The following is a 27,434-nucleotide window of genomic DNA, read 5'->3' as shown; positions in this document are numbered from 1 at the left end:
AGCCAAGACTACAAAAGTTCAATTTTGGTATAGGTGTGGGCAAAGATGCGCCTGTCAAACTGTGAAAAGGTTTTTGTCAAACATTTTTGCAGTGTTAACAATAGGAAGTTAAGAACATTTTGCTCTACCTTTGGAAATGAGGACAAACGTTTGAGAGAAAGAAAATGTGGTTGCCTTTTCCAAAATAATGATTTGGAAGTCCAAAATGTTATTATCAATGTCCATTGTTTACTGTTGTTATGTAATATCTATACTTTCTCCAGAAATATTAGTCCTGTCAACATTCCATTTTGGAGGCATTCATCCTTGACCCAAAATATATAAGCATACCAAATGGCAAATGTTAGCTCTCCTCAGTTTCTCCATATTTGAAGGTACACGCAGGCACACATGCATGCATGTACACAGAGGCTACTTCACTTTTAATATATAGATGATTTACGCCCCCTGCTGGAATGGAGTGTGTCCACAATGTAATTATCAATGTCCGTTGTTCACTGTTATTAGCTAATATCTGTAGTTTCTCGAAAAATATTAGTCCTATCAATGTTCCATTTTGGCGGCGTTCATCCTTGGCCCAAAACACAGGAGCATTCCAAATGGCAAATGTCAGCGTGCCCCAGTTTGTCTGTGATCAAAGTTACATACACTCACACATACACGGACACAGAGGCCACTTGGCTCTTACAATCCAAATTCCAATGAAGTAGGGATGTTGTGTAAAATGTAAATAAAAACAGAATACAATGATTTGCAAATCCTCTTCAACTTATATTCAATTGAATACACCACAAAGACAAGATATTTAATGTTCAAACTGATAAACTTTATTGTTTTTGTGCAAATATTTGCTCATTTTGAAATGGATGCCTGCAACACATTTCAGAAAATCTGGGACAGTGGTATGTTTACCACTGTGTTACATCACCTTTCCTTCTAACAACACTCAATAAGCGTTTGGGAACTGAGGACACTAATTGTTGAAGCTTTGTAGGTGGAATTCTTTCCCATTCTTGCTTGATGTACGACTTCAGTTGTTCAACAGTCCGGGGTCTCTGTTGTCGTATTTTGCGCTGCATAATGCGCCACACATTTTCAGTGGGCGACAGGTCTTTACTGCGGCCAGTCTAGTACCCGCACTCTTTTACTACGAAGCCACGCTGTTGTAACACATGCAGATTGTGGTTTGGCCTTGTCTTGCTGAAATAAGCAGGGACGTCCCTGAAAAGTTGTTGCTTGGATGGCAGCATGTGTTGCTCCAAAACCTGGATGTACCTTTCAGCATTGATGGTGCCATTACAGATGTGTAAGTTGCCCACTAACACACCCCCATACCATCACAAATGCAGGCTTTTGAACTTTGAGCTGGTAACAATCTCGATGGTCTTTTGTCCGGAGGACACAACGTCCATGATTTCCAAAAACAATTGTGGAAATGTGGACACATCAGACCACAACACACTTTTCCACTTTGCGTCTGCCCATTTCAAAGGAGCTCGGGCCCAGAGAAGGTGGTTGGCGTTTCTGGATGTTGTTGATGTATGGCTTTCGCTTTGCATGGTAGAGTTTTAACTTGTACTTGTAGATGTAGCGACGAACTGTGTTAACTGACAGTGGTTCTCTGAAGTGTTCCTGAGCCCACGCGGTAAGATCCTTTACACAGTGATGTTGGTTTTTAATGCAGTGCCGTCTGAGGGATCGAATGTCATGGGCATTCAGTGTTGGTTTTCGCCCTTGCCACTTACATGTGGAAAGTTCTCCAGATTCTCTGAATCTTCTAATTATATTATGGACTGTAGATGTTGGAATCCCTAAATTCCTTGCAATTGAACATTGAGAAACATTGTTCTTAAACTGTTGGACTATTTTTTCACACAGTTGTTCAAAAAGTGGTGATCCTCATCCCATCTTTGCTTGTGAATGGCTGAGCCTTTTGGGGATGCTCCTTTTATACCCAGTCATGACACTCACCTGTTTCCAATTAGGTGTTCTTTGAGCATTCAACTGTCCCAGTCTTTTGTTGCCCTGTCCCAACTTTTTTGAAATGTGTTGCAGGCATCCATTTCAAAATGAGCAAATATTTGCATAAAAACAACAAAGTCTGTCAGTTTGAACATTAAATATCTTGTCTTTGTGGTGTATTCAATAGAATATACATTGAAGAGGATTTGCAAATCATTAGGATTTGCAAATCATTACATTCTGTTTTTATTTATATTTTACACAACATTGCAACCTCATTGGAATTGGGGTTGTAATATATAGATAAAATGTAGTGAAGACACTGTATTTCTGTCCTCCTTCCTTCCTTCCCTCCCCACTATGCAAGTACTAATGTTTTTGCAATATGTGGGAAGTGCACTCAGAATACAAATAACTGTGGCAGTGGTTTAAAGGTGGCCAGCACTATTATTACATCTTTGAAAAGATGGAGGAGTGCTGTTCAATCAATTTTATTTATTTATATATAGCTCCAAATCACAACAAACAGTTGCCCCAAGGCGCTTTATATTGTAAGGCAAGGCCATACAATAATTACGTAAAAACCCCAACGGTCAAAACGACCCCCTGTGAGCAAGCACTTCCTTTTAACAGGAAGAAACCTCCAGCAGAACCAGGCTCAGGGAGGGGCAGTCTTCTGCTGGGACTGGTTGGGGCTGAGGGAGAGAACCAGGAAAAAGACATGCTGTGGAGGGGAGCAGAGATCGATCACTAATGATTAAATGCAGAGTGGTGCATACAGAGCAAAAAGAGAAAGAAACAGTGCATCATGGGAACCCCCCAGCAGTCTACGTCTATAGCAGCATAACTAAGGGATGGTTCAGGGTCACCTGATCCAGCCCTAACTATAAGCTTTAGCAAAAGGAAAGTTTTAAGCCTAATCTTAAAAGTAGAGAGGGTGTCTGTCTCCCTGATCTGAATTGGGAGCTGGTTCCACAGGAGAGGAGCCTGAAAGCTGAAGGCTCTGCCTCCCATTCTACTCTTACAAACCCTAGGAACTACAAGTAAGCCTGCAGTCTGAGAGCGAAGCGCTCTATTGGGGTGATATGGTACTATGAGGTCCCTAAGATAAGATGGGACCTGATTATTCAAAACCTTATAAGTAAGAAGAATAATTTTAAATTCTATTCTAGAATTAACAGGAAGCCAATGAAGAGAGGCCAATATGGGTGAGATATGCTCTCTCCTTCTAGTCCCCGTTAGTACTCTAGCTGCAGCATTTTGAATTAACTGAAGGCTTTTCAGGGAACTTTTAGGACAACCTGATAATAATGAATTACAATAGTCCAGCTTAGAGGAAATAAATGCATGAATTAGTTTTTCAGCATCACTCTGAGACAAGACCTTTCTAATTTTAGAGATATTGCGTAAATGCAAAAAAGCAGTCCTACATATTTGTTTGATATGCGCTTTGAATGACATATCCTGATCAAAAATGACTCCAAGATTTCTCACAGTATTACTAGAGGTCAGGGTAATGCCATCCAGAGTAAGGATCTGGTTAGACACCATGTTTCTAAGATTTGTGGGGCCAAATAAAATAACTTCAGTTTTATCTGAGTTTAAAAGCAGGAAATTAGAGGTCATCCATGTCTTTATGTCTGTAAGACAATCCTGCAGTTTAGCTAATTGGTGTGTGTCCTCTGGCTTCATGGATAGATAAAGCTGGGTATCATCTGCGTAACAATGAAAATTTAAGCAATGCCATCTAATAATACTGCCTAAGGGAAGCATGTATAAAGTGAATAAAATTGGTCCTAGCACAGAACCTTGTGGAACTCCATAATTAACCTTAGTCTGTGAAGAAGATTCCCCATTTACATGAACGAATTGTAATATATTAGATAAATATGATTCAAACCACCGCAGCGCAGTGCCTTTAATACCTATGGCATGCTCTAATCTCTGTAATAAAATTTTATGGTCAACAGTATCAAAAGCAGCACTGAGGTCTAACAGAACAAGCACAGAGATGAGTCCACTGTCTGAGGCCATAAGAAGATCATTTGTAACCTTCACTAATGCTGTTTCTGTACTATGATGAATTCTAAAACCTGACTGAAACTCTTCAAATAGACCATTCTTCTGCAGATGATCAGTTAGCTGTTTTACAACTACCCTTTCAAGAATTTTTGAGAGAAAAGGAAGGCTGGAGATTGGCCTATAATTAGCTAAGATAGCTGGGTCAAGTGATGGCTTTTTAAGTAATGGTTTAATTACTGCCACCTTAAAAGCCTGTGGTACATAGCCAACTAATAGAGATAGATTGATCATATTTAACATCGAAGCATTAAATAATGGTAGGGCTTCCTTGAGCAGCCTGGTAGGAATGGGGTCTAATAGACATGTTGATGGTTTGGATGAAGTAACTAATGAAAATAACTCAGACAGAACAATCTGAGAGAAAGAGTCTAACCAAATACCGGCATCACTGAAAGCAGCCAAAGATAACGATACGTCTTTGGGATGGTTATGAGTAATTTTTTCTCTAATAGTTAAAATTTTATTAGCATAGAAAGTCATGAAGTCATTACTAGTTAAAGTTAAAGGAATACTCAGCTCAATAGAGCTCTGACTCTTTGTCAGCCTGGCTACAATGCTGAAAAGAAACCTGGGGTTGTTCTTATTTTCCTCAATTAGTGATGAGTAGTAAGATGTCCTAGCTTTATGGAGGGCTTTTTTATAGAGCAACAGACTCTTTTTCCAGGCTAAGTGAAGATCTTCTAAATTAGTGAGACGCCATTTCCTCTCCAACTTACGGGTTACCTGCTTTAAGCTGCGAGTTTGTGAGTTATACCACGGAGTCTGTTGTTACTCTAAAAGCCAGAGCCAGATCTTAGGATGGCATAGGCCATATAGATGGTCTCCTAGGGCACCACCTGCTGAAGGGGCATTGCTGCAAGTACTCCAAAAATAAATTAACACTTGTCTGTTTGTCTGGGACAAGTAAAAAATGTGATTGGATAGCACAGATCGTTTATAACCTTGCCCATTTCGGACAAGTCCAATTTTTTATTTCGAAACTGGTGAAATAATGTTTGTGTGTGTATGTCTTGCCAGTTTCGGCACTTTTCCAACGGCGTGTGCACGTTGCAACCACAGCCTGTGAAAAACAGGCACGTGTGGGGCTGGGGAACGCAGCTTTTTCTCCGAAAGCCACATTGATAAATCCTTCCTGTTCATGAACAGATGAAAGCTCTGATTAAATCCAATAAGAATCCATCCAATAAAGGTTTCTTTTTTGTGGGTAAAAAAGACGGCGGACTTCGTCCATGCATTGATTATAGGGGGCTGAACGAAATCACGGTTCGCAACCGATACCCGTTGCCCCTGTTGGATTCGGTGTTCACGCCCCTGCATGGAGCCAAAATTTTTACCAAGCTTGATCTTAGAAATGCGTATCACCTGGTTCGGATCCAGAAGGGAGACGAGTGGAAAACGGCATTTAACACCCCCTTAGGTCACTTTGAGTACCTGGTCATGCCGTTCGGCCTCACAAACGCCCCCGCGACGTTCCAAGCCTTGGTTAACGACGTCTTGCGGGACTTCCTGCACCGGTTCGTCTTCGTATATCTAGACGATATACTCATCTTTTCTCCGGATCCTGAGACTCATGTCAGCATGTACGTCAGGTTCTGCAGCGGTTGTTGGAGAACCGGCTGTTGTGAAGGGCGAGAAGTGTGAGTTCCACCGCACGTCTTGTCCTTCCTGGGGTTATCATCTCCTCCAACTCCGTCGCTCCTGATCCGGCCAAGGTTGCGGCGGTGAGAGACTGGTCCCAACCCACAAGCCGAGGAAATTGCAACAGTTCCTAGGCTTTGCTAATTTCTACAGGAGGTTCATTAAGGGCTACAGTCAGGTAGTTAGCCCCCTGACAGCCCTGACCTCACCAAAAGTCCCCTTCACCTGGTCGGATCGGTGCGATGTCGCATTTAAGGAGTTGAAACGGCGCTTCTCGTCTGCACCTGTTCTGGTGCAGCCCAATCCTAGTCGCCAGTTGGTGGTTGAGGTGGACGCCTCGGACTCAGGGATAGGAGCCGTGCTGTCCCAGAGCGGGAAGACCGATAAGGTCCTTCACCCGTGTGCCTATTTTTCCCGCAGGTTGACCCCAGCCGAACGGAACTATGACATCGGCAATCGAGAGCTCCTTGCGGTGAAAGAGGCTCTTGAGGAGTGGAGACATCTGTTGGAGGGAACGTCCGTGCCGTTCACGGTCTTCACTGACCACCGGAACCTGGAGTATATCAGGACCGCCAAGCGGCTGAACCCCAGGCAAGCCCGCTGGTCACTGTTCTTCGGCCGTTTTGACTTCCGGATCACCTACCGTCCCGGGACCAAAAACCAAAGATCGGATGCTTTGTCCCGGGTACATGAAGATGAGGTCAAAACGGAGCCGTCGGATCCCCCGGAACCCATCATCCCGGAGTCCGCTATCGTGGCCGCCCTCACCTGGGACGTAGAGAAGACCGTCCGGGAGGCCCTGACACGAGACCCGGACCCCGGAACCGGACCGAAGAACAAACTTTACGTCCCACCAGAAGCCAGGGCTGCAGTTTTGGACTTCTGTCACGGTTCTAAGCTCTCCTGTCATCCTGGGGTGCGAAGAACCGTGGCAGTCATCTGGCAGCGCTTCTGCTGGGCGTCCCTGGAGGCCGACGTCCGGGGTTACATCCAGGCCTGTACCACCTGCGCCAGGGGCAAGGCAGACCACCGCAAGACACCGGGATTGCTACAGCCGCTGCCCGTGCCTCATCGCCCCTGGTCTCACATCGGCCTGGATTTCGTCACGGGTCTCCCGCCGTCCCAGGGAAACACCGTCGTCCTCACGATAGTGGACCGATTCTCCAAGGCGGCCCACTTCGTGGCCCTCCCGAAGCTGCCAACGGCCCAGGAGACAGCGGACCTCCTAGTCCTCCACGTCGTCCGTCTGCATGGGATACCATCAGACATCGTCTCCGATCGCGGTCCCCAGTTCTCCTCGCATGTTTGGAGGAGCTTTTGCCGGGAACTGGGGGCCACGGTCAGTCTCTCGTCCGGGTACCACCCCCAGACCAACGGACAAGCAGAACGGGCCAACCAGGAGATGGAGCAAACCCTACGCTGTGTGACAGCCGCGCACCCGACGGCCTGGAGTACCCACCTGGCCTGGCTCGAGTACGCCCACAACAGCCAAGTGTCGTCCGCCACCGGCCTCTCCCCCTTTGAGGTATGCTTGAGGTATCAACCCCCGTTGTTTCCGGTGGTTGAGGGGGAGGTCGGTGTGCCCTCGGTCCAGGCCCACCTACGGAAGTGCCGTCGGGTGTGGCGTGCCGCCCGTTCTGCTTTGTTAAAGGCCCGGACGAGGGCGAAGAACCATGCAGACCGGCGGCGGGCCCCGGCTCCCACGTATCATCCTGGGCAGGAGGTATGGTTGTCCACCAAGGACATTCCCCTACAAGTGGACTCCCCGAAACTGCAAGAACGATACATCGGCCCCTACAAAATACTCAAGGTCATCAATCCCGCCGCAGTGAGGCTCCAGCTTCCGGCCTCACTGCGGATTCATCCGGTATTTCTCGTCTCCAGGATTAAACCCCATCACACCTCACCCCTCTGCACTCCGGGTCCGGCGCCGCCTCCTGCCCGGATCATCGACGGAGAGCCGGCCTGGACCGTACGCCAGCTCCTCGACGTTCGACGAATGGGCCGGGGCTTTCAGTATCTGGTGGACTGGGAAGGGTACGGCCCCGAAGAACGCTCCTGGGTGAAGAAGGGCTTCATCCTGGACCCGGCCCTCCTGGTTGACTTCTACCGTCGCCACCCTGACAAGCCCGGTCGTGCGCCAGGAGGCGCCCGTTGAGGGGGGGGTCCTGTTGTGTGGGCCACTGAAGAGGAGGTACTGCTGGCCCACCACCACCAGAGGGCGCCCTGCCTGGAGTGCGGGCTCCAGACATCAGAGGGCGCTCCCGCCTCACAGGAGCAGCCAGGACGACAGCTGTCATCCATCACGGGAGACAGCTGATCCCAATCAAGACGGAGGTATATCAGCAGGACGGCATCTCCACCTCATTTGCCAAGATATCGCCATACCTAAAGAGGTAACGTACTCAGCCGTTGTGTTGTCTTTCAGACAGTGAACATTGTTGCTTTGTGTTTTGACAGTAGTCAGTGAGTACTTGCAGCTGGAGACTGAGTTGGACTTTTCATCAACCTTTTGATAAGTACTCATACTCCTGCACATACCAGTTGTTGACGAGAGGTGGAGGTGGACTCTCCACCCTCCGTGTTGTTGGGTGCAGCCGCATCCACACCTGACTGTTTCTGTTTCCTGCCAGCAGTACCGGATCCGGCGAGCGGAGGCAGTGGCCACCTGGGAATTCGGGACTTGGCGGCTCCAGTATCCCCGGGGTCCGGTGGCGGAGGAGATCGGGTTGGTTCCGGTTCGACTTGGACAGACATCTCCTATCGTCGAGCCTGCCCACACGACACCTTTGAATTAGACTAAATCTCTCTATTGTTATCAGTTGTATTTGTTGTGCCCTTTTTCCACAACAGTAAAAACAATGTTATTTGAGTCCTCCATTGTCCGTTCATTGTCGCCCCCTGTTGTGGGTCCGTGTTCCTACACTTTCACAACAGCCCTGTCCCGGCGTCCATGTGAAGTGGACGGTTGCAGCTACTGCGACCGCAGGGAAGCCAGGGAAATGGAACTCAGGGGGGTGGGGTTGGCTGCTGAACAAACATGCTGCTCTCTAGAGGTTGTTGGGGCTGCGGATTGGACCTCTCAGCAGGAAAACGACAAAGAGTTGAAATGTGTGCGGCAGTGGGTCCAAAGCGGGGTCAGACCATCCTGGGAGGGGGTGATGGGCCTGTCGGGGACTGTTAAGGGCCTGTGGAGTAAGTTTAGCATGTTACGCATGCTAGATGGGGTACTCCAGCGAGCATGGAAGGAGCCTGCCACAGGGGACGAGAGATGGCAGGTAGTGGTCCCCAGAACCCTTAGACAGATAGTGCTGAAGGCGTGCCATGGGGGTACAGGCTCAGGACACTTCGGGAGTACTAAGACCCTCCGTCGGCTGCGCCAGGGGTTCTACTGGGGTCAGCATCGCCGTGATGTTGAGGATTTCTGTCGGCACTGCGATGATTGTGCAGCCTATAAAGGACCCCTTGATCAGTCCCGGGCCCCTCTACAGCAGCAAGCAGTTGGGGAGCCCATGGAGAGGGTAGCGGTGGACATCATGGGCCCCTTTCCAGTGTCTGACAGAGGAAATAAGTATGTGCTCTGTGCGATGGACTACTTTACAAAATATAAATGACGCCCTGTTGGAGGGCATGTTCAGCCGGTTTGGAACACCTGACATAATCCACAGTGACCAGGGCCGGAACTTCGAGTCCAAGGTTTTCACAGCTTTGTGTGACCGGTTGAATGTGCAGAAAACACGCACCACACCATTACATCCACAGAGTGACGGGTTAGTGGAGCGTTTTAACCGCACAATGCAGCAGCAGCTAGCAATCCTTACTGCCACCCACCAGCGCGACTGGGACAGACACATTCCCCTGGTTTTGATGGCCTACTGCTCTGCTGTCCAGAGCTCTACAAATTGCACCCCTGCCATGCTGATGCTGGCTAGGGAAATCCGGACACCAGCTGAGCTGGTTTTTGGGCGGCCACCAGACACAACACAGGACCCACCAGGGCCGGAGTATGCAAGAAAGCTGCAAGATTGTCTCGAGATAGCCCACACGTTTGCCAGGGACCAGCTGGAGAAGGCTGGCATGAGACAAAAGAGGAATTACGATTTGAGGAGCAAGGGCAGAAGTTTTACGGCCAGTGAACTGGTTTGGGTCTATTCGCCCAAACGTAAGAAGGGGCGTTGTCCAAAACTGGACAGTCACTGGGTTGGCCCATGCAGGGTGCTAGAGCGTGTCGGGGAGGTGGTTTATAGGGTTCAGGTGCCCCCAAAGGGCAGGAAAGTAGCCCTCCACCAGGATAGATTGGCACCCTATAGGGGAGGGGCTCACCCTTCATTTGAACAAAGTTCTGCCCCACTCTGTAGCCCAGAACGCTCAGCAGGACCAGATTCCCCAGTCCCATTTCCAGTGACATCCACTATGTCTCTGCTGCCATCTGGGAATGAGCGTGGGCCAGCCCCACGCAGGCCACAAAGACAGAGACGGAGACCTCCACGGTTTGGGGATTATTTGTTGACCCCTCGAGGGCGAGGGGCTTCATAAAGGGGGGGGCAGTGTAATGATCATAGTTCTAATGTTCACGTTGTCACGCAAGGGTTAACTGTTCTCAAGTTGGGAGGGGGAGTGAGGGTGTGGTGAGCAGGAAGAGAAAAAGAGAAAGAAGAAGGTGTCGTCAGCGTGAGTTGTGGCTGCAACAGCAACTCTGTTGTCTTTGGTGTGTTAAAAAATAAAAGCTCTGGAAGAGAACCATGGTCCTTGGCTGACTCCCTGCAGCGAGGGGTATTACAGTATTCACTGACCATCGCACCATTTTCATTCATGTTTTCCATTCATGGAAAAAAATATTTGCTGTCACTGGGACCAATTGAATTAAACCCACACTACAACTTTTCTGTTCCATTTTTATATTATGTTGCAATGTTTTGTATTGTTTGACCATAACACTTTTTTTATTTATATTATGGTTGCTATCAGAACTTTTTTATGTTATTTCATTTTTTTTTAAATGTGCTGTTATTTATGTTATTTTAGTGTGTTTGTTTGTGCGTTGATGTGTTTAATCAGCAATTAAACCTTAAAGGTCCGTCATATTGCTGTTGTCCATTAAAGCATGGGGTGGTGTGTGCGCCCGGAGGGGTGGGGAGCACCAAACCATAATCTCACTTAGGGCACAAAAATGGCTGGGGCCCGTGTCGTCGTCCCAATGGTCCCCCCTAAAAATCGGACCACCCTGCCTTCACTGCATCATTTCTGTGTGTTAGTAGTGACTCGCCAATTATCACCTCGTTTCTGCTTAAAACGGCCTTGTTTCTGTTTTAAACTGACTTCAGAATGATTTAAGAGGTTTTACCTTGTCATATGATGGTTAATAATCACATTATTCCCTTTGATCGCTTTGGGTGTAGAGATTCAGTCTCAGTTGAGCTGCTGTGGTCCCAAATGACGCATGCGCGGTGAAGGCAGGGCGGACCAGTTTTTAGGGGGGACCGTTCAGTCTGAGACACTCTCTGCTAACAGTACTCCTCCATCTGTTATTACCTCTTCTAAATGATGGAGAAGTGCTGTTACAGTTTGAACTATTTTCTCATTTAGCTTGGATGCACTTTACATGGATTTCCAATGTAGGTTTACTGCAAAGTAAATAAATCACAACATGATAGAAATTGTGGGACACTATGGAGCATGTAGCACACTTTATTTGTCTTTACTGACACAAATACATCTCTCCATTACGTATTATCAAGATCATACTTTTTGTGACATGTTTTGCATGAGAAAACACACAGATAGGACTAATCTGAATACTTGTGTCATCCTCTGTTCATCAACAGTGGTAAATATCTCAGTCAGCACAGTGAACTGTGCAAATGCAGATGTTTTCTTTGTTTCCTATACACATGTTGGTTTGTACACAGGATAACTTATTGAAAGCGCTCCCACTCCCAAGGACAAGAACCTTGGTTAAAATCTGTTTTGGAATATATTACGTGGGTAGATGTGAGACTTTGGCCAGGATTATAAATATTTTTCAAATTTTGATTATAGTTTAACATATAAAGCACAGATGGTTGTCATGGATTTAGGTTTTTGACCAAAAAAAAAAAAAAAAACTAGGAGCTCAACATTTGATGTCTTACTGCAGGCTGGAGGAATTGACTAAACCCTTTGTGGTCATTCTTGGTCAACCAGATCTCCGTCCGTTGGCAGTAAGTATTTTCGTATAGTAGCTGACCGTTTTGTTGTTTCACACTCTTCTGATTAGTTTTTTCTCTCTGTTAAATTTGTTTTATCCTCGAAGCCTTTTGCTGCCTCCGTTTTATCGATGTTCACACACCACGTGGTTGTTGTAGAAGTTGATATGGTGAATCTTAGCTCTTTGCTGAAAAACCTGCTGGATTCACACGAGGTACTTATTTTTGTAATCAGTGTTTTCTATATTTCTCAGTAATTGTTTATAATGATGCACCATTATTGGATCTCCTGCAGTCTCAGCCACAACTTTCACTTCCTCCTGGTTGGGGACTTTGTGATGGCCTCCTAACTTTGGTTCTTCATGTGCTCTCTAAGGTTGGGCAGTTACTCAAACCATGTAAAATATGATTCAACATTTGTGTGGATTTAAGCATTTCCTGTTTTGTTTTTTCTTATTCTTCTTTTTATTTTCAACAGCACGAGGATAGCTCTGAATCTTTCAGTCTAGAATTGTTGATGGACTTAGGGAAAAAAATTGGTTCATTAATACAGAGGACAACAGCAGACAAAGACTTCTGTTCAGAAAATGGTAAATATGTTTTTTAAAACAACTTTATTTTATGGAGGCACTACTTCAGTACCATGCAAAACAGTGTTTTCATATCCTTTTTTAACATTAGGGCTGTGTGTCTTTCTCGATGTCGTCTTGCTCATCTTCACCAAGGATCTACAGACGTGCCTTCCCTTTTTCTCTGAAAGTGAATCTCTATTTGTATACATGCTTGGGCAACTACTTTGCACTGATTGGTTGGTGTTCAGGATTTATGAAACATCGGTTTTCATTATCCACATACTGATTTATCTGTTAGTCATGACACAGTTTCTTTACTTGTTATATACCCACAGTCTTCATTTGTTTGCTGAAACAAGTCCGAGGCCATTTAACGTGGATTTGAGTCGCACCAGTTTGACAGTGTCGAGTTGCCATTTGTTGTGTTTTCCGTTTGCTTTGGACCTTCCTTCACACACCATGTTCGGGATTCTCCAGCTGTATGACAGCTGTGACATTGTTGCTGGACTCCTGCAGGTCAGAATCTCCCTTTGTGATGCAACACATGATCATGCTTACATTTGACTCAAATCGAGCAGCTACTTTGCCTTTAATACTCAGTTGCTCTGGTATTGTTTTATTATTTCACATCAAGTGTGTGTCTGTGTTTATGGTTGGCTTGATTTGTCATCTAGGACCAAGGATGGTTCCATTGACTGGTGAGTGCAGTGAAGTGCAGCACGTGCATAGTCCTGAATCTGGTACATATCAAGTGATATAGAGCAGAAACCAAACCAAGACGGAACTAAAAACGAGCAACACAAGTGATGCGCATACATACAGTGGTGGGCACAGCTAACCAAAAAGTTAGCTTCAATAACCGCTAATCTGCTAACTGAAAAGTTAGCTTTTATAGTGTTAAACTGATAAACTGCTAAAACATTTTGTGGAAGTTACAGCTAACCACTAACCTTTAGTATTGACTCGGTACACTGTCGACTACTGATAAGCCACTTTTGAGTTTAAGCACCACCGAGGCTTCTGAGTAAAGTCAAAGGTGATCACAAACCCAAAACAAACAACGAGCCAGAGCTTCTGTCTTTATGCACCCTGGCCGCTGCTGTAAGGAAGTGTTGTTTACTTTCCACATGCAACGACACAGACATGTGGCAAGAGACATGAAAACCAAGGCACTTTTCACTCATGGTTTCACTTATAAACAAAATAAATTTCAAGACAGGTTATAGACATTAACGGCTACTCTGTCATTTTTACAAAGTGAAAATATTGCACATATCTTTTAAAGTAATGCGCTAATTCTGAAGGTTTGAGTCTCCTCTCAGTCACTGATTGGTTGGTTTATTTTTTACAAATGTGTATTTGTAAATATGTCATTTTTTATCACGAAATGCCCCACGCGCAGTATTATTTTCCATGCAAAGTGCAGTAATATGTACTTGTATGGGGTGAGTATTTAGTTGAAGCCTTATGTGTTTGATGTAAACTGGGATATAAAATGAAAAAATTGGAAATTGGCATAATATTTATTTAGAGGATGTGACAAACAGTGACCATAAAAAGTCAGTCACGGTTGCCAGCCTTCAAAACAAATGCAACCACTGGTGACCTTGAAATGGAGGTCAAGGTCACTGTCCTTCGACCCCTTGCGAAGTACTCCTCCAAGGCATGTAGCCACCGAGTATGAAGTTTCTAAGAGCAAAAGGTGCTGAGCTGCATTGTGGCAAAGGCTTTGACAGTTGTGACCACTGGTGACCTTCAAATGTAGGTCATCCGTGCAAAGTACTCCTCCAAGGCATGTACCCACCAAATATAAAGTTTCTGCAAGCAATAGGTGCCGAGCTACATTGCGGTGAAGGATTTGACAGTTGTGACCACTGGTGACCTTCAAAAGTAGGTCAAGGTCACTGGCCTTCGAACCTATGCGAAGTACTCCTCCAAGGCATGTACCCACCAAATATGAAGTTTCTAGTAAAAATAGCCAACTTTGACATATCCGTTCTCAATTCTCGACGGGTAGATAGAAAAAGTGAGTGTGATTCCTCATACAGGGTGCCAGTGACCTTCAAAAACCTCTGTTTGTTCTGTGGCATATTTCTGTAATTGACACTTTTTGAATCCTATAGGTGAGCATTTTCAAATCTGGGTGAGCAGGAAATTTGAAATTTTTCATAAATCAGTCAATTTTCTGCTTATTTCATCAAATAAGATGTCCTTTCCTATTTTTTCCACTATGCAGAATTAATTTATACAGTTATGTTGGTGATTAGAGGTCAAAGTCATTGATAAAGGTCAAGGTCATTCTCAAATTTTACAATTTTTCACATACCTTTTGTGCTTAACAGGACATTTTATCATCTGAAATGATAAAATTTAGTTTGTGACCACATCAATTGATAGAACATATTGTTAGCATAAAGTTAATTGCTAACATGCACAATTTTAATATCTTCACATTCCATGAGGTTATCAAATCGAGCGTTCTAAATGCTGATGGAAAAACTTGTTACATTTTTTATACCAATATACATTTATTACAAACAGGTATTTTCTCCACTCATACCATAATATGCAAAGTTTACGAACTCAAAAATGTAAAAGCAGAAGTTTACATTCACAGTCTCCTATTATATGTAACTAGTATTGTGCAAGGATAATTTTTCTCTTAAAACTGATAAAGCTAGTATACATTTTGTGTCATCTTACCAAGGTAATGACATATATCTATGAAACCAAAGACTGCAAATTAATTAGAAATTGTATTTGTACTGATATATCTCACTTTCTGTTTTTGATAGATAGCCATTGGTGCTTTGTACAAAGAAATGGTTGTCTAAGCCATACACAGATATGGTCATATGAACAAGACAAGAACAACGTGAACTCTCAGTGCAAAATTTTGTCAACTTCTTGAACTAAGTCAACTCATGAATAATGATTTCTTCAGTCTTTACCAAACTATACGTACATCTCAAGAATTCTCACTGTAAATTTATTGGCCCTGACTTTTCAAAATTACAAATACTCAGCACAAAGCACAAATTCAGATAAACACCCAGATACAAGGTCTTGGCCTCGGGTAACACTGCAATATTCTGATTACACATGTGACATATCTTGTGGTAAATGTATATTGGTATCAAAAATTTAACACAAGATTTTCATTAACTTCTTCTGTGTTTAGAATGCTCAATTTGATAACCTGCGAAAATACTTAAAACTGTGCATGTTAGCAATTAAGGGCAGTTCTGGGGCCATCCCTCATTAACTTACTACTGTATGTTTGGTCGAAATCATCAGAAGGACCTGGGAGGAGTAGTCCGTCAAACAGACTGGTAGACATGACATTGGCCTCAATGATTGACCTTTGGTAAACTGACCTTGCATGGGGAATTCCAGAAGGCACCTTGACATGTGTGGCAGGTTTGGTGCAAATCTGAGTGGCAAAAATTTCAGCTTAGGCCATTGACACTAATGACCTTGACCCCAGTGATTGGCCTTCAGTAAGTCTGACATTGACATTGAACCTGGGTAATTCCAGAGCCCATCATAATTTTGACCTTTGACCCCAGTGAGTTTGCCTTTTGCCAAAAAAAACCCTTAAGGACAATTTTGAGGTCAGTGTGCAAGCACCTCAGAGGAGTAGTGGAACAAACACAAACAAATGTTCCTCAAATTATTGTATAATGTAAAAGCTCAAGCTTTTTTGTGGCACGTGTGTCTGAACCTTTGGGAGATCATTGTGTTGGGTCATTTGGATCATTTTGTTTTTCTTGCTTTATGCCAGGTGATTCAAACACTTCCTGCTCTTCTACTCGACCTTCCGCTGTCACTTCTGAACCATTTGCTCCTGTGTGATCCTGAACGCACCATCTCCTGCCTCAAAAAAAATGCTTATGACTTTTTCTCACCAGTCGACAGCAGTCAGCTGAGTCCTTCCAGACTTCACACTCCACTTACCAGAACAGCTCGCTCTCTTCTGCCTGAGCTGCTGCAGCAGGATGAGCTGTGGGACTCTGCCGTGGAGCTGCTTATGCTGTTGTCCCAAGTAGCCCGTTGTTCACTTCAGCTTCAGCTAGAAGCTTCAGTGTTGCAGCAGGCGCTGACTCACACCTACGATCAGATCAGGGCTGTCACATGCACACTTCTGGGAAATTTAAATCCATTCGGACAAACCACAGAGGGCATCATGCAGCCTGCCATTTTAAAAATGCTGATCAACTCTCTGCAGGATTCCTGTGTGTTTGTACGGCGAAAAGCTTGCAGGGCGGTTGGAAACTGGTTGGGATACACTGCAGAGGAAGGAGTTAAAATGTGTAGGTCCAGTGAAAAGGGCAGTGAGAGCAACACGGATAACCATGAGTGTGCACACAATGAGGCATTTGGAGTCTTGTCTTCAGTAGCAGATCAGGGCGTGGATGAAGAGGAGTGGAGCAGGTGGACAGAGGAGGTCAAGAGGTCAGCAGCCATGCTGACATCTCTGATGACTGATCCTGACGCTGTCATCCGCCGTCACTGCTGCGCAGCTCTGGGAAACCTGGTCAGTGTTGATGGTGCCGTGTCCGTGCTGTTGGAGGAGAACACATTTGGACTACTTCTCAGAGCTGCGTGCATGGATTCCCAGAATGCAGTGAGACAAGCTGCCAAAGCAACACTCTGCTTATACAGCCAGCAGGACCCAATTCAACAGGTAACAGAATTAACAGGAAGTAAGACAATAACGTTTAAATGAGTGCATTTCTGTCTTTAAACACTGGTTAAATAGTGGGGTGTTATCACCTGGTAGATTTAGTTTATGGAGAAAAACTGGGTGGTTGCCATCCAGAACTCAAGGCAGTTCCATAGTGGCATTGATGTGGTGAAGCGTGGCACCTGCACTTGCCCTTGAAAAACAACTGATGTTATATTTACACATCTACTGCACTGTATACAGAGAATTCACTGCTGCATAGAAAGTTTTCTCATTGGTCTGTGATGATGAAACATCAACAGGGTTATAAATACTTTAGCAAATTAATTCAAAACATGGTCCACATCTTGTTTACATCTGTGTTGACATTATGGGGTGGTTGTTCTTTCAACATCTTCTCCAACATTGTTAGGTCCTGATTGCTGATGTTTAATTCTGATCTTTGATCCTGATTGTTGACTTGTTATTCTGATCTTTTCTTGTCACTTGTCTTTAATACTGATGAGTGACCTTTGATTTTCATCCTTGATCTAAATTGGTGATTTTGATTTTGAACACAAAGCTTTGATCCTCGTGTTTGATTAATTACTAATCCTTAATTCAGAGGTTTTATTCTATCTCATCGATAACAGCTACTTATTACAGTTACTCTGTTACAGTTTACCATTGCTCAGGTTACAGTGTTGCTGTTATTTCCTTAGTTACTTGCAACAGTCAATAACATGATTACGTCCCATAAAAAAACATTAATTTATCATGCTTGATATCAGAAAAAAAGTGATGAGGTCGGCCGTTTTTTTTTTTTCTTTTCTTAGAAACAGGTACATACAACATCACTTCAAACCTGAAAAATGACACATACAGCACCTGCATACCAAGTGAGGAACTGAAAATATCAGCAATTTTAAAAATAAATCTCGTTTTCATGTTGAATACAGTCAGTGTACTGCACGTAGTAGCGTGATAAACATGCATACTCTGTGTGAGTGAGACACAGCCACTGACTGTGTGGTTGTCAGTGACAACAAACGGCAAATTTTGGTGTCGCAGTCTAATCGGACCCCCTTTTGATCCGTCCCCGTGCCTTCACTGCGCATGCGTCATTTCAGAGTCAGTTTTACACAGACGCTCTGAAATGACACATGCGCAGTGAGGCCAGGGAGACCGATCAGACCGTGACACCGGGCCAGGCTCTGTAAACTTCGGCCGTCTTCACCCAAAGCATACTTGCTACCTAGCGGATGTGCCGGTTCTTGCATCAGCTGTACTGCTGTCAATGAAATTTGTGAAAAATAAAAAATAAATTGATGCGGGCCAATTTCGGCATGCGGGCGGGGGTGATAAACTGTTTTTTGTTTTATTTACTGTTTTTTATTTTTATGGGGCCTTAAATTGCAGTTCTTAGTTTACATATGTAGTTATCCTGAGGTATTCATTTGCTATTATTTTTAATCAATCAATCAACGTTTATTTATAGAGCCCTTTACAACACCGAAGGTGACCAAAGTGCTTCACAGTAAAACAAAAACAATTTAAAATGTATAAGACAATTAAAACAATACATAAATGCACACAACTAAAAGAGCAAAATACATCCAGGTAAAGTGTCACTGTGCTACTGCATGTTGAAAGCCAGTCTGAAAAGATGAGTTTTAAGCCTAGATTTAAAGAGGCCAAAGTCAGTGATGGTGCACATGTCGGGGGGCAGTTTGTTCCAGAGTCTGGGCCCTGCGACTGAAAATGCCCGATCACCCCAGTGTTTATATTTCACTCGAGGGATGTCCAGCAGGAGCTGATCTGAGGACCTCAAGGCTCTGGTCGAGCTCCGAACCTTCAGGAGCTCGGACAAGTACAAAGGGGCAAGGCCATTGAGGGCTTTAAAAACAAAAAGTAAAATTTTAAAATCAACTCTAAAAGATACTGGAAGCCAATGCAATGAAGAAAGGACTGGGGTGATGTGCTGACGTCTACGTACATTTGTTAAAAAATGGGCAGCGGCGTTTTGTACCAGCTGGAGGCGATTCAGACAGGACCGAGGGATTCCAACATAAAGTGCGTTGCAGTAGTCGATCCTTGAACTAATAAGCGTGTGAATTATTTTTTCAAGGTCTGAATGGTTTAAAAAAGGTTTTACCTTTGTTAAAAGACGTAATTGATAAAAGCTCGCTCTAACCACACTGGCAATCTGGTTTTCAAATCTTAAGGAACTGTCCAAGATAACACCAAGGTTTTTTACTGTAGATTTAAAATTAGAACCCAAAGTCTTCAAATGAGGTGTCGCCAAACAAAATGCAGTAGGTTTTTTCCTCATTTAGATGGAGGAAATTCTGGTTTAGCCACCGTTTTATATCGGCTATGCAGTCCATGAGATGTTTAATGTTGTCCACTCGATTTGATGACACTGGCAGATAGATTTGCAGATCATCTGCGTAACAGTGAAATGAAAGTTTGTGTCTTGTTATTATGGCCCCCAATGGTAACATGTAAAGAGAAAATAAAATGGGACCCAAAATAGAGCCCTGGGGCACTCCACATGACAGAGGGGCAACAGAGGAGGACAGGTCACCGATCATAACAGAAAATTTCCTGTTTGATAAATATGATTCAAACCATTTCAATACTGTACCACAAATACCAACATTTTTAAGTCGGGATAAAAGAACAGAATGATCAGCAGTATCAAACGCTGCTGTTAGATCAAGCAGCACCAAAGCAACAGGGCATTTACCATCAACAGACAGGGCGACATCATTGTGCACTTTCAATAGTGCAGACTCTGCTGTGTCTTGATCTGAACCCTGATTGAAACTTTTCCAAAACAGAATTACAATCTACAAATCTTTGCAATTGTGTAAAAACAACTTTCTCAAGAACCTTTGAGATAAAAGACAAATTAGAGGCAGGTCTAAAATTAGATAAAATTGCCGGGTCAAGCTGTGTTTTTTTTTTTAAGTAATGTCTACTACAGCCTGTTTAAAAGCGTCAGGCACACATCCCGAGCTTAGGGAAGTGTTGATTAAAAACAAAAGGGAAGGACCAACAGTGTTAAAAACGTCTTTCAACAGTCTGGTTGGGATGATGTCCAGAGGACAGTTTGTAGTTCGCATACATTTATAAGTTTCTGATTTACAGGTACATAAAGTAGTTGTAGAATTTTACCCTCATGTAAATTGTTACATTTATCCAGGTGTTAAAATCACTTGTCCTTTAATTACTATGAATCAATGAGTTACATTATTTACTCATTATTGAGTAACATACTATCTATTAACAAGCAGACAAGCAGGATCATGGTAAAATGATTCAAGATCAAAGATCTGAGGCAGGAATAAAAGCATGGGTCAAAGATCAAGAATTAAAGGAGATTGGATCAAAGATCAAAAACAGGATCAGCATCAAATTCCAAAGCCAACATCTCAATCCACATCCACACTGAAATGTAATCAGTTCTTCTGGGGAACCAGCTTTACCTTGCCACTAAATTTTGTTGAAATCTCTGAGTCCATTTGAGATATCTCGCAGACTAACTAAGTAACTGATGGTGGGAAAAACACTATGTCCAAGGTGGAGGTATTAGATTTTGCATAAAAGAAAAATTAAAACAAGTTGCACATCGTCACATAAAAGTACAGAAAGGATTTTTTTAAATTCAGATTTATTTTCTTTCTGTGTGTGTGTGTGTCCCTGTCAAATTTACTGGTTTGTGTGTGATGATGCGACAGGCTTCACACGTCTGGATTTAGTTTTGTTTCACTCTTCTCCCGACTCTGCCAGATTGATCAGAGTCAGGCCAAAGATGTTTTCATTGAGCTAGAGTCCCGGCTCTTGTTGGGCCACTCGAGGACATTCACAGAGTCGTCATTTACCCACTTGTTCTTTGGGGGCTGTTGGAAGGTAAACTTAGCCCAGGGTGAGGACCAGAGTGCTCTGAAGCATGTTTTCTTTCAGAATATCATGATAGTTCAACATACGCACAACCCTTAATTCATCGCCCAGTCCGCTGAAAAACAACCACGACACAACACAGTGGGAACAGTTTGACACGATGTGCAATGACTGGTTTCCTTCAGAGGTGATACCCTAAACTTGGGTTCATCACACCACAGTATCTTTCTCACATGAGGATTTTTTTTTTTTTTGGCATCTTTTTGGCTTGGACAGACTTCCATCTGGCCACTCTGCTGTAACACCCTGATTATTTCTCTTATGCAGGTTCTTTGAGACACAACCAGAGGGGGCATCAGGTTCTCGGCCACCTTCTTGGCCCTTTTCATCTGTAGCATGAGCTTCATCCAGTTCAGAATTACGGAGCCAACTTTGCTTTTGTGAACCTTCAGTGCTGCAGAATTTATTTTATTGTAGTTTTCACCAGATGTGCCTCAACACAAGCATTTCTTGTAGGCTTTAATCTTTTTTTTTTACAGTTGAATGCCTGTATCTTTACCTGTGTAATTTCCAAATTTCATTGCAAAATTCTCAACAGAAGTGTGAATTACATTTAAAAGTGTTGTGACAAACGATTCTAGTAATTCAATAAATTTGGGAAGCGTCTGTCCTGTTTTGCTGTGTCAAGTGCTGCTTGATTTAACCTACATTAAGGCTGCAGCACAATGAAATATATATATATATATATATATATATATATATATATATATATATATATATATATATATATATATATATATATATGATCTAAGGTTCTCATTTTTCTGTATCAGTAATTCCCTTAAAATGTTCTTTAAAAAATTGTTAATTAGTCCGATATTTGCAGATACTAAAAACATGGCAACTTCGGGCTTTTTGCTCGTTCATTATGGCACGTGTACAGAACTTAAAAATTAGACTTTGTGTTCGCATGTCCACTGTGATCAGACCATCGAACAGCTGTGTGACAGCAGCAAGTAAATTAAAGCTTCACTGATCAGAGAATCTTTTTTTTAAAGCCAAAACGGCCGACTCCAGTGTTAAAAAAAAGAAAAAAACACTAGGAGATTGATTTTGATATTTTACAATTCTGCTCATAATTAATTTCTTTGTTATTGTGAGTTTTAAATTGCAGTTTCGGCCATTTTTTTTAAAGTTTTTTTTTTTTTGCCCGTTTCAACCGGAATGTCAGCGCTCTTACGCCTAACGACTGTAAATAGTATTTAGGATAATTCCAAAATTAAATTATGGATTAGTAAAATTTCCTTACGCGCTTCCCGACAGGTTTCCTGTCCGTGCACATTTATTTTAAATGTTTTACTTCAGCTGTCGGGCCTTTGCGCTGAAACACTGCCGGTGTTTCGGTGTTAAAAAGGTTCGCTCAGGTTGAAATTATTATAACAATTTAGTTATAGTGTAGCCTGATCTGAACACTTGATCGAAGTAAATAAAATAATAATAGTAGCGTTTCCATTTCGGTGCCGCATAGGCAGCCGCATTAAAAAATCGTTTCAGCAAAACTCCAGAAAAATAGGAAAAATATTAATAAACTGAAAAATGACGGAGTGAGCTTTTCACACTTTATTTCTAAAAGGAAAATAGCTAGTGACATACAATGAAAATATAAGGAGGAATAAAATGACGTTAAAATGCAACGTGTTACAATTTGCATTAGATTTAAAATGACATCGTCTTGAACATTTTAACTAATTGTTTCATTTTACCCCAAAAACAGCTCTACACCTGCACTTTTTTAAAAAAGTGCACGGGGGAAAATAAAGAATAGTCTGGATTTTTTTTCCTTTTTTTTGTCCTTACAGCAACAAATTGAAAATAATTCCATCTTGTTACATGAAATAACAGTGCAAACGCTTTAACACATACTTTCATGGAAAAGCTCTATTTCTGTAGCTTTTCTACAAAAGAAAAAAGAAACTAACACACTGCACTTCCCGAATATACAAAAGATGGTGCAATTTATTGCAGATCAGCAGAGGCCTAAAGAACTTACTGCCTTAGCAAGCAGAGGGAGGGGAGAAAATAAAAACTAAGACTCCTACGTGGAATCCTCAACTTTTCTATTGCAGAGAGAATATGGACTATGGAAAAAACATGCAAAATGAGGCTGCAAAACCCCCAATAGTCATAATATTTGTACATTAAAAAAATTGTTACACAAGAAAATGTGGTGTTCAGTACAATCTTAACGGTGTTAAACGCAGGACAGATTTTTCACTGAAATCCTAATATCTACATATATTTGTAGGACAGGAGGACAAGGTGAATATCCTGAGTTGTAAAGCAGATTGTACAATTTGCAATGTGCAATTTAAGATATTACAAACTGCCACAACATCATCACTTTCAAAACCACTCAGGTGACAATTCAGCTCTCTTTTGGTCAAGTAATCCAAAATTTGGACACAATTTACAACCAGCTGCTTAAGAGGATTGTTCCAAAGAAAGTAAGTGCAAGAAATTAAACACAACAGACAACAACATTACCACAAATGTGAATACGGATTCAGGTTTTTTTTTTTTTTTTTTATCAGAGTGGGTAAATTATCAGACATCAATATTTAGAACTGCATGTTTTAAACATTAGGGGATTTAAGTTAAATCAATAAAGCTTTATTGTGTCTGCAAAAATAACAAAATTGAATGAAACAAATGTTCAAAATAAAAAAAATGTAAAAAAAAAAAAAAAAGCGACTAGAATGATTTTTCTCTTTTAATTAAACATACAGAGCCCAAAATTTGGTTCTTCCCTCAAATTTCAAAGTCAATGCAGACTGAACAGCAGTTCTACAGTTTAAAATATTTAAGAAAGTTGAATGTTTGATTTTTGTGTTTAAAATTAAATGGTACCGTTTCACATTTTTGTCACAATATATTTCCATTTTAAACTTCTACAAAAACAGCAATGACCAAAAACAAACAAAAAAACAGTAACAGTTCTATTGCTGACATCATTTTGAAAATACAGTAAGGCTGCTAGAAAAATCTGCATAAAGAGTTAATATTACATCTTAGAAATCACCATATTTCAGGGTAGTTTCACGCAGTGTGTAATCTGTGAAAACTGATTGTCATTTAAAGCATTTCGATTGCCACAGTGCAGGCTGAATTTGAAGAGTGCGAAAGCAATGGAAGCATTGATAGTTTAAATTTTCTTCTTTTTTTTTCATTAACAACACATATAGTTGCTCCTTCCAAACAAGAAAACAAAAACATTATTTCCTGGACAATTAAAAAAAAAAAAAAGATGTTTTCCCTGTTATGTCCTCCTTAAATGTACTTGCAGTGGTTGGCGGTTATGCACTCGCGTCCTGCTTAAGCCTTTGGCTACGGGCTTTGTAGACCTCAATCAACAGATCTTTAACATACTGGATTTCACGTTCCACCGACTCTGCTTTGTCCCGGAGCTCCCGGTTTCTTCCTTCAAGGCAATGCAGTTGTTCCTCCAAAGAATCTAGCTCCGCCCTTTTCCGTTGGCGATACCTGCATTGAGCGAAAAGCAAAGCATATTTTTAAAAAATTACCAATGGTCGCGGTTTGCCAAGCAAAACACTCAACCTTACCTGTGAGCAGCAGTTTGTTCTGATCTCGCTTCTTCTGTTTGCGCTCACCGCCTTCCAGTGGAATGATGTCCATTTCGTATTTCATGGGACAGTGATCGTCCTTCAATCGGCATGCTTGTCTGTGCCCTGAAGACTCCAAGTTCACACTCTCTCTAGACATTAAAAGACACCCTGGGCCCTGATCTTCAAGGAAGTTGCAGTGTAAATCATGTTGCTCAACCTGCAAACTCTCACTTTTGACCTGTTCGTTGATGTTGCCCAAAAAGCTATGATAGGCCTCAGACTGTGCTGTTGCTGGAAGGTAACAACCATCACCACTCTCACTCTTCCAAGAAACGCTGGCCTTTGTCACTTCTGTGCCACTTTTGCCATTCAACATTTCGCTGTTACTCAAACCAACGCTGACCTCCCTCATGCTGTACATCAGTAAATCCTCTTTCTTATGTTGGACATCCAGTGGTCCACCAAAACCAAATCCACCAGCCACAACCTTCGTGCCACCTATGGCATCCTGACTGAAACAGCAGTTTTTCTCTTCTTTCGATAGTATGGAACATCTGTGAACTTCAACTGCACTACCCAAACAGTAGCTCTTCCCTACCAACTGCTCTTCTTCTTCTACACAGCCATAATTACCCGTCAGTGTCACTGCTGAGTTACCTGAGTTACTTCCTTTGGAGCTCAACAAACTATGATCGTAGCCATCACTGAACCTCACCGCATCCACAACTCTTTTCCTACCACACCCATTTTGGCGACTGCAGCTGTACGGGGCGTGTCTTGGAATTTTGGATCTCCAATGGGACCACCACAGATACTCAGCAGGTCCAGTTCTCCAGTTGCTAGGGTAACAAGAAGTGGGCTGGAATCCGATTGGTTGGACGTAGCGTATGATGCGTATGGCAGCTGGTTGAACTGCTGAGGACCTGCCGGCAGTGGACCCCTGTCGCATTTTCCCAGCCTCGGCACTTTCTCCGGCAATGGTTCAGACAAGAAGTAGTCCTCCAGTTGAGCAAGCTCTTCTTGCAGCAAAGAGGTCATGACCTCCAAGTCAGAGGGTACCTGGATATCATTCTGAAGGGGTGAAGGGGGAAGGGAGGCATTGGTGGATGAGGGAGGGGAAGGAGGATTTGGGAGATACGAGGAGAAATCCACTTCTTCCGTCATCCAGTCAGTGAGACCATCACCTATTGAGGAGAGAAAAACTGCATTATCAGCTATCTGTTAATACTGCTATGTCTACTGTTCACTTTTAAAAAGGCATAAACAAATCAGCAACAGCAAATGTCTAGCGAGATTTTTTTTTAAATAAAAAATTTGTAGCACGTCAATTTGTTCGAGCTAGTTTATCACTTACTGTTCAAGAAGGACGAATGTGCTGCAGTGCCGAGCCCACCTGAAATGTGGAAAAATATAAAAAAGCGTGCTTGCCGCAACTCACCAATTAAGTGCTGACTCTCCTCTGACACCTCCCCCCTGCACCCCTGTGATTGGCTGTAGTTAGCCTGTGGGTGAGAGAGAGCGAGGGGGTCTGCCGGGCAGACACGAGGAGTCTTCCAAACAGGAGGTGATGTCGCCATCATCTTGTCTGTTGGTACTTTGATTCAGTCGAACTGCAAGTATAGCGCGAGAGCGAGCAGGGTCTGACGGATAGGCCACAGAGAGCAGGGCAGGGTGAGCATAATGACACCTAGAGGAAATGACAGATGGCGATCACACTTCAGTTACCCAATGACGCAAGTTTCTGAATGCGACAGTGGCTTCAATGAAGAAGAAGCCCTTTAACTCCCAAATCCAAGCAATCGCAAGTGCATCATATACAGATAGCTGGATTTAGGGTTTAAAAATGAATAGACACTCAGCCACAATCATGCAAAAGCACAAAATAAAACAGGCTACTTCCAAACAGGCAGGTCTTTCGGGATTTCATGTGCCTCTAAGCAAAATGCACCTGATGTCTGCAACACACCTGGGACCTGAGGTTGTCAAGGGCCCCGACTGTTGTTGACTCACCACATAAGATGATCATCAAATCAGATTAATGCAAGTGAGCTGCTCTCCATCACACATCTTCCCTTTGAGTTAGTCACCTCTTCCAACACTCACTCAGACACACTAATAGCAGTAAATACAAAACCTGACACAATGTTCAACACAATACCTCTACAAAAACAGCTATTTACTAGGCACTGATACTGAAGCAGCAGCATGAACTAACATTTTATTATGATTTTTTTGTATATATATAATAAATGACGTCACTTAATGCACAAAAAGACGAGACGTAAACAGACACAATCAGCATAAACTGACATGACGCTGTTTTGATGTTAAGGAGCGCACAAAAACAATGAGTTGAACTTACTCCATTCTTGCTGGAAAAATGTGTAGAGCACGTGGGGGTGCGTTGCCAAAGCAAAGCACGACTTGTTTTGGTGTTCGGCGTCCTGAGAAGTTTAAAGAGCCATGTTAGTAGCTCGGAATGTCCGCAGCGAGCTGTTGCTTTGTTGTGGTCGACCTGAGAACTGAGCAGCAGCGTCATTGTGAGAACGCTTCACCTCCCTCACACCTAGCAACCAACTGCGTCACCCACACAGCACATCCCTCCGCCAATCCAAAAAAATAGATCCCTCCGCTCACTGTTGATGCAAACCGTAGACCGTGAAACAGCACACGGAGGTTGTGCTTTGCCTCTGTTTATCTGGAGTTACTGGAAAACTATGGAGCCCAATTTTCTTCAAAGCTGATGAAACTATCTCTTGTTGGTTTAAACAAGCGCATAATGGACTTTAGTAATGAAACA

General features: G+C 43.0%; 2 protein-coding genes across 3 annotated transcripts in view; one reads left to right on the top strand and one right to left on the bottom strand.

The window, feature by feature from the left end:
* The window catches only part of stk36 (serine/threonine kinase 36 (fused homolog, Drosophila)), a 58,044-nt gene extending 36,527 nt beyond the window's left edge, over nucleotides 1–21,517 (top strand). The window contains exons 13-20 of one of the 2 annotated variants that reach the window (XM_034178592.1): nucleotides 11,819–11,882; nucleotides 11,975–12,082; nucleotides 12,163–12,243; nucleotides 12,346–12,457; nucleotides 12,549–12,675; nucleotides 12,775–12,955; nucleotides 16,224–17,126; nucleotides 21,339–21,517. In XM_034178592.1, coding sequence (XP_034034483.1) covers nucleotides 11,819–11,882; nucleotides 11,975–12,082; nucleotides 12,163–12,243; nucleotides 12,346–12,457; nucleotides 12,549–12,675; nucleotides 12,775–12,955; nucleotides 16,224–17,126; nucleotides 21,339–21,347 — 1,585 coding nt within the window. In that variant the 3' untranslated portion in view covers nucleotides 21,348–21,517. Of the gene's footprint in view, nucleotides 1–11,818; nucleotides 11,883–11,974; nucleotides 12,083–12,162; nucleotides 12,244–12,345; nucleotides 12,458–12,548; nucleotides 12,676–12,774; nucleotides 12,956–16,223; nucleotides 17,237–21,338 lie in introns of those variants that run through there. The other variant, XM_034178591.1, reaches the window with a different exon arrangement.
* A 2,714-nt stretch (nucleotides 21,518–24,231) lies between these two features.
* On the bottom strand, nucleotides 24,232–27,194 carry atf5a (activating transcription factor 5a). The gene is given in 6 exon segments (XM_034178590.1): nucleotides 24,232–24,551; nucleotides 24,632–24,647; nucleotides 24,650–25,426; nucleotides 25,429–25,818; nucleotides 26,073–26,321; nucleotides 26,997–27,194. Coding segments are annotated over 5 exon segments (1,512 nt in total). The 5' UTR covers nucleotides 26,215–26,321; nucleotides 26,997–27,194; the 3' UTR covers nucleotides 24,232–24,364.
* Between the last annotated feature and the right edge of the window lie 240 nt (nucleotides 27,195–27,434).

The sequence above is a fragment of the Thalassophryne amazonica genome, chromosome 9 (assembly GCF_902500255.1).
Source record: "Thalassophryne amazonica chromosome 9, fThaAma1.1, whole genome shotgun sequence".
Taxonomy (NCBI): Eukaryota; Metazoa; Chordata; class Actinopteri; order Batrachoidiformes; family Batrachoididae; genus Thalassophryne; species Thalassophryne amazonica.
The sequence above is the reverse complement of the archived record's forward strand: the minus strand, read 5'-3'. Positions and strand labels throughout refer to the sequence as shown.